This window comes from the organism of the source record quoted next, unplaced genomic scaffold (assembly GCF_019419815.1).
Source record: "Pyrus x bretschneideri cultivar Hongxiangsu unplaced genomic scaffold, Pyrus_bretschneideri_v1 Contig19, whole genome shotgun sequence".
Lineage (NCBI taxonomy): Eukaryota > Viridiplantae > Streptophyta > Magnoliopsida > Rosales > Rosaceae > Pyrus > Pyrus x bretschneideri.
Window position 1 is genome coordinate 3,861,924 of NW_025999490.1, and position 12,456 is coordinate 3,874,379.

A 12,456-nucleotide genomic window follows, 5' to 3' on the forward strand; every position below is an offset into this window, starting at 1 on the left:
TGGGTGTGTCTCTCCAACAATAATTTAGGGCTAGGGTGTGACTGGTAGTTGTCCCACTGCCTTGGTCGTAAATTCTTAGTTCTTTCTTTCTATCTTCTTCCATGGATTTCTGCAATTTATAATTCGATGGTCTGTTCAGGGTGGACTTTTTTTTACGATGGAAAGAGACCTATTAAAATCTCTCCAGTGAATGATAAAAACTTCTGTTAATGCTAGTGAGAAAACACTTAAAGAGTCTGTTTGATAATTATTTTGTTTTTTGTATAGAATTCGACAGAAAGTATATGAGAGAGATAAGAAATGGAGCAGGATGCAGTGGTCTGGTTAGGGTTTAGGGTTAAAGGTGTCGTGGCTTAGCCATAAAACGGAGTTTTAAGGGTTAAGATTTAAGAACCATACTTTTCAACAAAAGGATGCTTGAGCTTAATTTCATTGTTAGCTCAGCAATTCTGGTTGGAATACATAATAAAACATCGTTTTCCATTTTTGTGCGTGGACAAATGGAGGGAAATACAGGAACGGACATGTGGATAAGAATACGTGATAGGATTCAGCGAAGGACTTTCAGTCTTTCAGATATTGTGAAGATAATGTTTTCTGATTGCAGTTTATAGCTTATATTCTTTACACAAATAAGGAAAAGAACCACATATAATCGCATGGATTGGACGTTTAATGGTTAGTCTTTTCTTTAATTAAGCCAAATCTTTTGCTAATCCTTTTTCCTACGTTAAATGGCAGCCAATCACACATTATTTCGTGTCCTCCTTGTGAAGACAACAATTCTGTAATTACGTGTGATTAAAGTAAAATAGGCTAATTAAGCAGTGCTTACTAAAGTATGTTTCATGCGGTGAACAATGGATTTTTATATCGGATAACTAAATTTGACAAGGAGTATTTCTAAAGGGAGAGGTCTCGATTTGCTAGTTAAAATAACAGATGGTGATCGTTCTACGTATCCTACCCTCATAGCTAATTACAAATCACACTTTCTCAATAACATTCAGTATAAACCAATGGTCCAGCATTTTGGTTAATTTGGTTATAAATTAGCTTATCAACTTGTCTGCTGTTTTTGTTTTTGGAGGAGAGATTCTTGAATACAGCAGCCCCTCTTACGGAGGAATTCTTGTGTATGACCAGCCATTTGACATTCCTCGTACGGATTGCCCTAAGTGCTAAAATTACAAAAGATTTTGATTTTGTATTATGGCACAAACAATTGTGATTCTTCCCTTAGACACAATATTTCTCTTCTTGTAGGGTTCTTTTTTTAGTTCAAGCAAGTGAGAATACATCCTTATATTAATATCTCTTAGCACATGACTGAAAATTCTAACATGATAGTACTTTAAATGTGGTTCCACAGTATTTAAATTGAAAGAAAAAACAAGAACATATATAATTAGTCCATACCTTGCCCTTAAAATATGCAAATGAATATCCAAATTTTGCCCTTTTGTTGCTACAAGTTTAAACTAGTGATTCTATATTCATTCATCAATCTGGCTACATGATTGCAGCATTTCATCTACACATTTTTCAGAACATCCTGCACTGCACTCAGTCTTCAGTTGTTCACCAGATGACCAGACTAGTAATACCTCTCTCTCTCTTTCTTTCTCTCTCTCTCTCTCTCTCTCTCTCTCTCTCTACCAATTGATCTCAAATTCGAAACAAATACGACATACAAAGCTTGTTAAAGAAGAAAAGGACTGAAAAGCTTTAGAAATAAAGATGAAAACGCATTGAAGACACAAATTAAGCACAAGTTTTAGATAAAAATAAGCACTTCCCTCGTATCTAAGAAACGACTTCAGGTGCTACTACTAGCGGCGGTTGCTGTTGCAGCTCGGTTCCTTGCCAAGTCCATACTATATCCTTAAGAGAGGGCTTCAAGCCATGGTCACAGAACTCCATGTATTCCAATGTGTCCCCAGCCGTTTTCTTCATCTCCACGACATAAAATGAAGGTGTGACCTCGAAAATCTCAGCATCGATGCTTAGCTGCCCTTTCCTTCCTTCCTTGCTACCCTGTAGTTTAAGGGTTCCGTCTTTTTTCAGGCAATTGAACTTCTCCGTCTGTGCTATGGCTTCAAATTTTGAAACAATTGTCGCGGCTGGTTGTGTGCTCATGAATCGCTCCTGCGGTCTGTGATTCATATCATTCTCAAACAAACCGGATAGGTCAAAACCTGGCGAGAGAGATATGATGTCGAACGCATTGAAACATGTTGGCCTCATGGGGCTTGTTCCTGCTCCGCTAGAATTCTTGTTGGAACTTTCTTCAGCTGAATGATTTGTTGATGCAAAAGCCTCATGGACATCATGGATTGAGGTGTTTGGATCACACGGAGGGGCTAAAGATGCTTCGATTTGTTTAAACCCCTTCTTGAACCAACTATTCTCCATGATCTTGTCAACACTTATTCTTGAGCTTGGATTAGGATCGAGAATCCTTGAAAGAAGCTTACGTACCTCTGGGGGAAACCACTGAGGGCTCTTGAAGTCTCCTCTGCTGATTTTCCTATACATTTCCATTAGATTGGTGTCATGGAATGGCAGGAAGGCGGCCAGCAGAACAAAGAGGACAACCCCACAAGACCATGTATCCGCCTTTGCACCATCATAACCTTTCTTGTTTATTACCTCTGGTGCTACATACGCTGGCGTGCCACACGTGGTGTGGAGGAGGCCATCTTGTCCCCTAGACTCCCACAATGCGCTTAATCCAAAATCCGAAACTTTGAGGTTTCCATTCTCGTCCACCAAGAGATTCTCTGGCTTGATGTCGCGGTGATAGACCCCTCGACTGTGGCAGTAATCGACAGCCCCAATCAGTTGCTGAAAGTATTTTCTCGCCACGTCTTCCTTAAGCTTCCCTTTGGCAACCTTGTTGAAAAGCTCCCCGCCTCTCACGTACTCCATGGCAAAATAAATCTTGGTCTTGCTGGCCATAACCTCAAAGAGCTGAACCACATTCGGGTGCCTCACAAGGCGCATCACGGAGATTTCCCTCTTGATCTGATCAATCAATCCGACCTTCTGCACCTTCTCCTTGTCGATTATCTTAATTGCAACGCTCAGGCCGGACTTCAGGTTCCGTGCATGGTAAACCTTGGCAAATGTCCCTTTTCCAAGCAACCGTCCCACCTCGTACTTGCGCATCAATATGTTTCCTTTTTTCACCTCCATAGTTTTTTCTTCGGGTTTTTTGAAAACCACGACTCAAAATTCACCACACAAACAGCTGATGGTGAAAAATGAGACAAGATCAGTAATATATGTACATGCAATCACTATTCACTCCTTTACTGCAGTAGGGTTATACATACATGCTCATATTCAAACAATTTTTCGCTCTGCCGGCCTAACGATCGATGAAAATGTATTACGAAAATAAGGGGAAAGTAATGACCGGATCAAGGGACACAAGGAATTTCAACTCATGCGTGCCAAAAGGCAGGATGAGGAAAATCCCTCGTGGAATGCAATCAGAGCACAAGGAGTTCAACTCATGCCAAAAGGCTGCACCCAGAAGACAACCTTTGTGCAGGGACAGAGTGCTCTACGAACATCCCTGTAATTATGCTCCCAAAAACAAGGTCTCTTAATAGAGAGACACCCTCCAATTCCAATGTTCTTCAGTTTTTGCAAAAATAGTAAATAAGTTTGGTTGCTCTCTATCCCCCGTGCTCAAGGACTGGACCACATTTAGGCCTCTATGTATAGTAATAGACCGTTGGAGAAATTACTATCATAAGAAAACGATTATCCAGCAACAAATTACTATAAATAAATAATATACAGGAATTTTACTCTCCTTGCATTTACAGTTTTGGAAAAAACATTTGTCATTCTACAATATGATAAATGATCCAAATTGACATATTGTAGTCTATACTACTGGTTGAGATTAAAACTCCACAAAATAGCATTCTTACTTTTGCCAATTAATCTCCTAAAAATTTAAAAGATAATGCTGGTATGATTGCTCTAATTTGCCGACATACAGATTAACAGAAGCATGTTCAATCAGGGTAGTGCATGAACAATATTGGACCACAATGGCAAGCAGGATGTCCACGTGGGTGCCATGTGTGAATCTTGTGTGTGGCCCACACAGCTTACTACTGACCACAAAGCTGATACGGTGCAGGAAGAATTAAGAGAGCCTGGCCTATGGAGATATGGTGGTTGTAAGAGATGGTAAAAGTAGGTCCACAAATACAATGGTGCCAAATGAAGTGAGTTCAATCAGTGGCCTGACCAGGAGGAACAAGATTTCACCAAATCTCAACCCCAAAGTCCACTATGTCGATCCACAGTAGGTTGTTTTCTTGCATATACACCTGGGTCTTATGTATCTCTTTTGCCCTGAACAAATTCTAAGGAATATTTTGTTTGACCGTCACGTGATATCACTAATCCATATGTTATAGTACAAATGGATGATATAGTTAAAAAAAAAAAAAATACTCCATTTTGGAATGACAAGTGGTTCCCATTTTTTTTTATTTTTTATCATTTTATAGTATCTAATTAAACACACTTTAATTTAATAACAAGCATTACAATCTAGTGATATTTTTTTTCAAATTGTAAGTAGGAGATTATGTTTAACTCATACAAATGACGATAATTATTTGTTATTTGTGTTGAATTTGAGACCTAGTTATAAGTTTAGATGCTTAAATGTTGATCTAGAGATTAGGGTGTGACTAAGAGATATCACGTCAGTCAATAATAATATAATGTTAATTTGATGATCAAGTTAGGTCTAACGTGAAAAAGGCTGAGAAAAAAGTTTTGGGTTTGTCAAAAGTTGGGTTGCTTGGTACATTTAGAAAAGGAGAGGCTGCAGAAGCAAAGCAGAAAAATAAAACGCTCAAGAAGCAAGAAGATCAAAACCGAAACGCCATGGCCTCCCTAATCGACAACACATCCCGAATTACCTGACCTTGTCATTCACCAAACCCTCCAACTCCTTTCCACTAGACTTGCGGTACGGGCCACCAGTCTTTCCAAATAATTGCAGCTTGTATGGTCTTTGGGTCCCCGTGTTAAATTTAAACGAGGGAGAGCTGAACAGCCACATAATGTTGGCAAGCTTCAACACAGTAAGTTGTTCTTTGACATCCTGAAAAGGTGTTTGAAGCACCGTGAGAGACAGATATGTTCTCATTAGCAAGTCTCAAGCGTCTTATGAAGGTATCCGAGTATCGTCCAGCACTGTCAAAGATGGGATTGATCATGGATTCCTTGCGTTGAATGGCACCAAAGTCTATCAGTTGCAGAGACCTGGGAAACAGAAAACAGAAAAATTGAGCTTATAATGAAAGGGAGAGCTGAAAACGCAACCTGGTTTTTTCTATTCTGCACTTCTCTGTTTTTTCTTTGTTAGAGTTTAGGATTTTTTCTATTTAAACACCACAATCCATCTAAATTCACCCCAATACTTAAGTTTAGATACTTTTTTAGTTTTTAATCGAGTGAGGAAACAAAAAAAAAAAAGACATATTAATACGTAAAACTTAATATACTTCTATTTACACCCAACAAACCCTAATCTTTTCTCAGAACAAAAAAGAACTTGTATAGTTTTTCTTCTTCCCCCTAACAAAGAACACGATTAAAGGTACGAAACATATCTCTCTTTTCTCCGATTTAATAAATAATATAAATGCTGTTTTATCGTTAAAATCGCTACGCTTTCAACAATACAAGGCCGAACGAAAAGAATTTGTCCGGCAGGAAAAGATTGAATGCGTGGGTCTTAAAATTAAGGGAAAATTAGAATCCCCTGCATTTTTTTAATACGTTTTAGATCAAACATTGGTTCCTTTTTAAGATTTGATTAAGAGACTTTGACCAATTGCCACATCAACGTTTTTCTATTTTTTAAATTACATATAATTTGTTTAAAGGCATCTTCACTTTACCTTGTAACTAATTGCCTACAATTTAGGAAATTTTTTTTTGCCCGGTCCTTTAAACTCCTACGTTTTATTGACTCTTGCTATTAAAAAAATATAATTAATTAAAGTAATTTAAACTTTTACATTGTTAACGACTCTTTCTATAATAATAATAATTAATTAAAGTAATTCCTCATTATTAGGACAAAGCGTAATAAAACTTATGTTTTGAAAACAAACGTACCAAAAATTCAAATGTACCAAAAACTAAATGTACCAAAAATTCAAATGTACCAAGAAAACAAATGTACCAAAAATTCAAATATACCAAGAAGCCAAATGGACCAAAAATTCAAATGTAACAAGTAACCAAATGTACCATTATAATCAAACGTACCAATATAAACCAAACGTACCTAACAACAAGTTTTGTTACATTCTATTTAATTTACTAAAATAAATATTTTAATAAAAAATAAAAAAAATCTTAAATCGAGTTGCATAAAAATAGGAGGAAAAAAGGGAATTCTAACGTGAATAGACTTCTAATGAAATAAAATTAAGCATCAAAATTGTAGGGAAAATATTTAATCAAATTTGCAAAATGAATAGATGTTTAGTTTATGACATTTAAAAACGAGGCGTCTATATCAAAACGTCCCTAAAATTAAAAGAAGGGTCAATTCAATCTTAGACATCTATCTAGAAGAGAAGTATTATTTGACTAAAAAAGCTGTTTAGCGATTAGGTTGTCCTTCACAGCCAAAACTTCTACAACCAAACCAACTAAGCTTTTGTTTGATATAAATTCAAGGTATTTTTAGCAACATCCTCACGGACATGCTCACTTGATCGCCATCTTTTTTGCGCGACTAATGATATGGTCCTCTGTTAGTGAATGGTGGCAGGTGTCGAGGTTGCGGTCATCGAGAGATTTTTTTAGTGTAATCGGAATATGAGATGGTATACCACATGTTATTATATAAAGGAGAAATTAGGTTCACATCCTTCCCTTTGCTACTCCTTTGATTAAAACCTTATTCATTTTTATTTTTTGATCAAGGTCCTTGATATTAATAGCATCATTAATTATTTCAACAATTAAATGTTTTTTATTTCAAAATATATTCATTTAATGTTAAAAATGTTACAATTAGTATATTTATATTTATGGTTAATTTTTTTATCATATATTTTTAGTTTTAGTTTGTACCCATTTTTAATTTGCAACCTTTTTTAATTTGTACCAATTTTCTTTTTAGTTTTAATTTGTACCCATATATTAATTTCTTTTTGTGCCCATATTTTATAAAGTTTTATTTGTATTTGTACCCATATTTTTTTATTTATTTGTAACCATTTTTAATTTTGCTAAATGTACCCATGCTAATTATATGTACCATTCATGTAATTTTTTTCAAAATTTTAATCTTAAAATGTACTCATTCTTAAATATACCAATTTGTTATATGTAAAATGTACCCTTATATATATAATCTATTCAATTTTTTTTCGAATCCATTTTTAAACTTATATGGGTACATTCTTTTTTCTTTGATTTGAGAATATATCCATGTTAAGTTTAATCAAAGAAATTTACTAATTTTATTAAGCCTAATATCTTTTTTTTTTTTTTTTTTTTTTTTTTTTTTTTTGTGATTTTGAAGAATGTACACATTTTTTGATACAATAATTTTGTTATTAATTTTGATGAATATACCAATGTTTATTTAAAATCTCATTAATATATACAACTATAAATTTCAATTTTTAATTTAAAAAATATAATAACGTACATATAAATAAATTATCACATTAATGTCAGGGACTTGGATCAAAAATGAAAATCAACAAGGTTTCAATCAAAGAATATTCATAGTTAGGGACCGCATCCAAAGTCTCCCTTATATAAATGGTAGAATATATGTGCTAAAAAGTTAATAAAGTTAATAACTTGTATAAAAACACGTGGTGTACTACTTGTATTCCGATCACAATGAAAAATTTATCATGTTCATCTAGCAAGAGATTCGTCTGTTTGCAAATAAATGGGTTGATGGTGTGCTTAAAAGCAATTTAGTAACAAACGTGGTGTTTAAGAGAAATTAAAATGTTAAAATGTTACACATAGGCCTAATTGAGAATGCTAGTTACTACCATTTCTTAGTCGTACCGCTCTCAATGCAAAATATAAGATTTTTTTTTTTTAATACAACAATATTCTATCATAATAAAAAAAAAATCATATTAAGCCACAAATAAAACATCTATAATAATTATCCAATCCGCCATTCAAAGACATTCCACTGGCAAATACTTGCATTATATGCTAGTGACTTCTCATTCCAAAAATTTTTATTTAGAGCATAGGATATTAAAGGACAACAACCCAAGAGTATACCTGGAACATATTATATAGACACTACAACCCCAAGTGGCGAAGAGCCAACAACGAAGTGCCAACCTTCCTTTGGAGATGAGCTTTGGAAAAGATCAAAAGTAACTTCTATCCTTTCAGCGACGACCCTTCCATCCAACACCGACGAATTACTAAATCCGACTTCCACCCCTGCTCGTCGGGTTGTTCTTGCAGTCAAGCGTGTCTTGCACTCGATGGCCAACTTGCCCTTTCACAATTATGTTTCTAAAACATTTAAGCATTAATCTTTAAAGATACACTTTCAAATTTGCAATGCATTAATCAACCAACAACAAATCAAAACCAACATATAATTTCTACCAGAAGTTTAACAGTTACAATATTGTCAGTAAAACACTATTATGCATACTGATTAATCATCCATATTTTCCCTCCCATGCGATTGGTCTCTCTTCCTACCCCACTTATGCACACACAGGTGAAGCTTCTTACTCGCCAACAGGTGTCAATATTTTAACAAGCTCCTTAAGCGTGTTCAGCCTCAACTGATCAGCCTTCTCCATAACCCTAACCATGGCTATGCCATGCTCATCTAGGGCCTCCTCCACTTCCCTATTCATCTCCCCAGTTTCACTCAACCCTTTCGCAATCATTACAATCGGCTGGTCCGCTATCTCCTCCTGCAGAGCCGCCAGCTCCGCCGTCAGCGTCTCCTCCACCCTACTAATAGTCTTGCTTTGTAAACTGTTGACCAGCACAAGCTGCGTGTACGTCAGAAGCTCGCCAAGGTCGCTCTCTCTCGTGCCTTGCAGAAACTCATCGAGCCTTGAGTCCATTTTCGACCCACCGGGCACATAAACAAGCCGGAAAAACAAAGAGGGTCGGCAGCCGGCGATCCAAAGGAGGGAGTTTTCCCATGAAGTGCACCAAGTCGAAGCAAAAAATGCAGAAGCATCTCTGCGGGCGAGTTGTTTTCTTTTGTCTATGTATTCTTGGAAGTGATCGATGCCCTTTTGAGCTAGATGCTTTAATGTGTCTTTGTTTTGGGGGTCTAAGGTCAAGGCCTGGAGAAGCTCCGAGAGGTCTTTCTCTTGGATTTCCATCCACTCTTTAAAGCAACTTTTGGATTTCTCCTTATCTCCACTTGCCATTTGAGTTCGAGCTGAGAATATTAGACTTTTTTTCTGCTTCTCTTTCAAGTTTTATATTACAATGTGTGATAATTGCTTCAAAATAAGGTAGCGAATTTTTGAAGCGGTGTGGAAATGTTTGTTTATGTGGAGGACACGTAGTAGGTGATGACAACTGTCTTCTTTTTCGTGTCAAATTTGCCCTGGTTCTGCTTTCTTTGCTGGAACTGTTGGAAGCAACTGCATGGACTTAAATTTTCATGATTTTTCTACTAAGTCAAGAGTGAAGGTTCTCCAATACGGCCACATAGTTTGAATGTGTACTGGTCTGGCATTCTACCTCACCAGAAATGATGGTCTTAAATATTTCTGATATAATCAAAGATATTTCTCAATATATTAGAAAACTAGGGTTGCTGATAGTTGAATTGAGTGAAGCAACATCTATACTGCACTTTAAAAAAAGCGAAATAGTGGATTCTTAAAGTGTGACTTTCTATGGACTCTATAGACTCGCAGTCATCTTATGTTTTTTGCACAATATTTTATAATATTAGCACGAAAATTAATATTGAACTGTGAGATGATAGAGAGAGTCTCATTTTTAAAAGTGTTTCCTTAGCATTTTACAATGGAGATATTTCTAAAATATTGATAACTTGGTAAAATTTCGATGCTTAAGCGCAATATCTGACACATTTTGAGGATTTCAAGATGGGTAATGCTATGAAGATTAATTTTTAATTAAATTTTGTAACCCTATGACGTGGTTGCTGATGATTGAATTATTAAGTGTTGATTAATGTATTTTGAAAATCATATAATGTAATGGTTGATGATTAAATTATTATATAATTATTTATTAATGTGCTTATTTCATATTATTGACACATCATATGATTTAGAATTTGACCTAAAATTTTGGTTACTGAGAATTACTCCCTTATAAACTATATGAAACCTCGATATCTTGAGATATATTTTATGCTATGAGAAAAAATAGAGACATGATAGTTGCAACAATTGTTTTTGCTGTCTTTTAACTTTAAATTGTACTTATAATCAAATAGGCAGTGGACACACACCTTTTACCTCTTACATATCCTTATTAATTTTTGTCCATTCATCTTCTTTCAATTCATTCAATCTGACGATCGAAAATCAAGAGGAGTATGTGAGATAAAAATAAGTGTGTGGATAACACCACCCATCAAATATTGACTAGAAGTTCTAGGGAATGGTAGGAACCTCATGATCAAAATCACACTCAAGTTCACTGAAATATCTTGAAAGAGAAATGCTAGGTTGACCAAATTTTTAGATCAAATTTACAAACTATATAATGTATCATTAATAAAAAATAAACACGTAAATAATTATCTAATTATCAACAACCATATCATATGATTAAAATGACAAAATGGCAATTTGGCACAAAAGTAATCTTAGGTGGCCACCTATCATAACAAAAGCTAAAGTGACAAAGTGAAAAAATGGTGGCGACACAATTTTAACGGAAACTTAAATGGTATTGACAAGAAGTAGTATTGCGGCACAAAAAATTAGTTCTTGTAGTAAATTGTGACACAAGAAAAAAAAAATATTAAAACAGATAGTCAAGTATCAAAACAGTATAGTTTAGCATATGATATTTTACGGTAGAAAGTAATTATTTTTATGTATTATGGTGTACGTTCAATCTTCTCTGATTTCCCTTTATTTTAACAATTAATGGTCTAACTTGCTGACGTTATCGTTCAAAAATATATTGTTGGAGCGGAAAATTTTGGTTCCTTCAATCCTCCAACTAAACCTTGTAACCATGTTGAGTAGCCCACAACACCATCTTTGCTCGCCATCAATGAGGGAGGAGGGGATCTGCAAGAAAATATTCCGACGCTCAAGTCAGTATTTGTTTAGAATGCTTAAAAAAATATAGAACGATTTTATACCTCTCTTTTTTTTTTCCATCTTTTTCTCATGTTGGTGGAGTTGTTGGCCTTTTATAGCCATTCAAGTCTTGGGTTCCAAGTCCCACTTCTCTTATATTTCTCCATGTTCCATGTTCATGGATGTATTTGATCATGCTCCTTTACTTTAGCCCCACTCTCCATGTTTAGCATGCTAGTGGCTTGTTTAGCGGAGAAGTAATTTTTGGCTCCCACATAAATATATATATATATATATATATAATAGTGTTCATGTGAATATTGCTAAAATATTTTGGTATCAGTGCTTCTCAATTTTGTTTTCCCAAGGCTCAATTTATGAAAATATACACAAATGAAACTCACCAAGGCGTCAATAAGGAAGGCACGAAATATAATTTATATACGACTTCTAATCAATTTAGCAACCTCTCAATTCTATATGCAGTTAAAAATGTTTAACCAGACTATTACGTGGATTACCAATTCGTTGCATGTATTTTTTTTTCTTTTAATTTGTTTAAAATATGTATATCATACTCATATGATACACAAAAAATAATATGTAAGAGACAACATTCATATAAACATCCATCTCCCAAACTACTCCAAAGAAAATATAAGAGACGATTGAAATGGGAGCCGTCCGTGGTAACCCCTAACCCTACAAAGTGTACAATAACTATGAAAACTATGACAAAAGGGGTCAAACCAGGGCGGGCATAATGTCGGACCTGTCTTTTGAACCAAAGCTTTAGTCACACTCCACGTTTTAGCCCAGATTGACTCCCGCGCTGCCACGTTTTCTCAACACAAACTCTCTCACCAGGTGGTGGCTCTGCATGTCTCTTCGCCACCCCCAAGGACCGAGAAAATTTTTAGTGTGCTCGAAACATGAAATAATAATTTTTTTTTTAAATACTTTTCACTAATATAGCATTCCGTGTTTTAAATACATTAAAAAATACCTCCTACAAATATTTCATCCCATTCAACCAGAACAAAAAACTGAAAGGGCAAACACTCATTACCCTCTCTCTCTCTCTCTCTCTCTGTCTCTAACACTTGCAAGGCGTCATATAAACCCACCAGTGCCT

At 35.3% G+C, this 12,456-nt stretch overlaps 2 protein-coding genes across 2 annotated transcripts; both read right to left on the reverse strand.

Moving 5' to 3' along the window:
• Positions 1–1,465: 1,465 nt before the first annotated feature.
• Positions 1,466–3,566, reverse strand: LOC103942453 (CBL-interacting protein kinase 5-like). Its single transcript, XM_009352668.3, has one exon. It carries the CDS (start codon positions 3,196–3,198, stop codon positions 1,807–1,809), a length of 1,392 nt encoding a protein of 463 aa, XP_009350943.2. The 5' UTR covers positions 3,199–3,566; the 3' UTR covers positions 1,466–1,806.
• Positions 3,567–8,789: 5,223 nt separating this feature from the next.
• Positions 8,790–9,452, reverse strand: LOC103944618 (protein DELAY OF GERMINATION 1-like). Its single transcript, XM_048582631.1, has one exon. It carries the CDS (start codon positions 9,450–9,452, stop codon positions 8,790–8,792), a length of 663 nt encoding a protein of 220 aa, XP_048438588.1.
• Between the last annotated feature and the right edge of the window lie 3,004 nt (positions 9,453–12,456).

Coding starts and splice junctions, on each gene's coding strand:
- LOC103942453 (XM_009352668.3), bottom strand. CDS start 3,198: ATGGAGGTGAAAAAAGGAAACATATTGATGCGCAAGTACGAGGTGGGA.
- LOC103944618 (XM_048582631.1), bottom strand. CDS start 9,452: ATGGCAAGTGGAGATAAGGAGAAATCCAAAAGTTGCTTTAAAGAGTGG.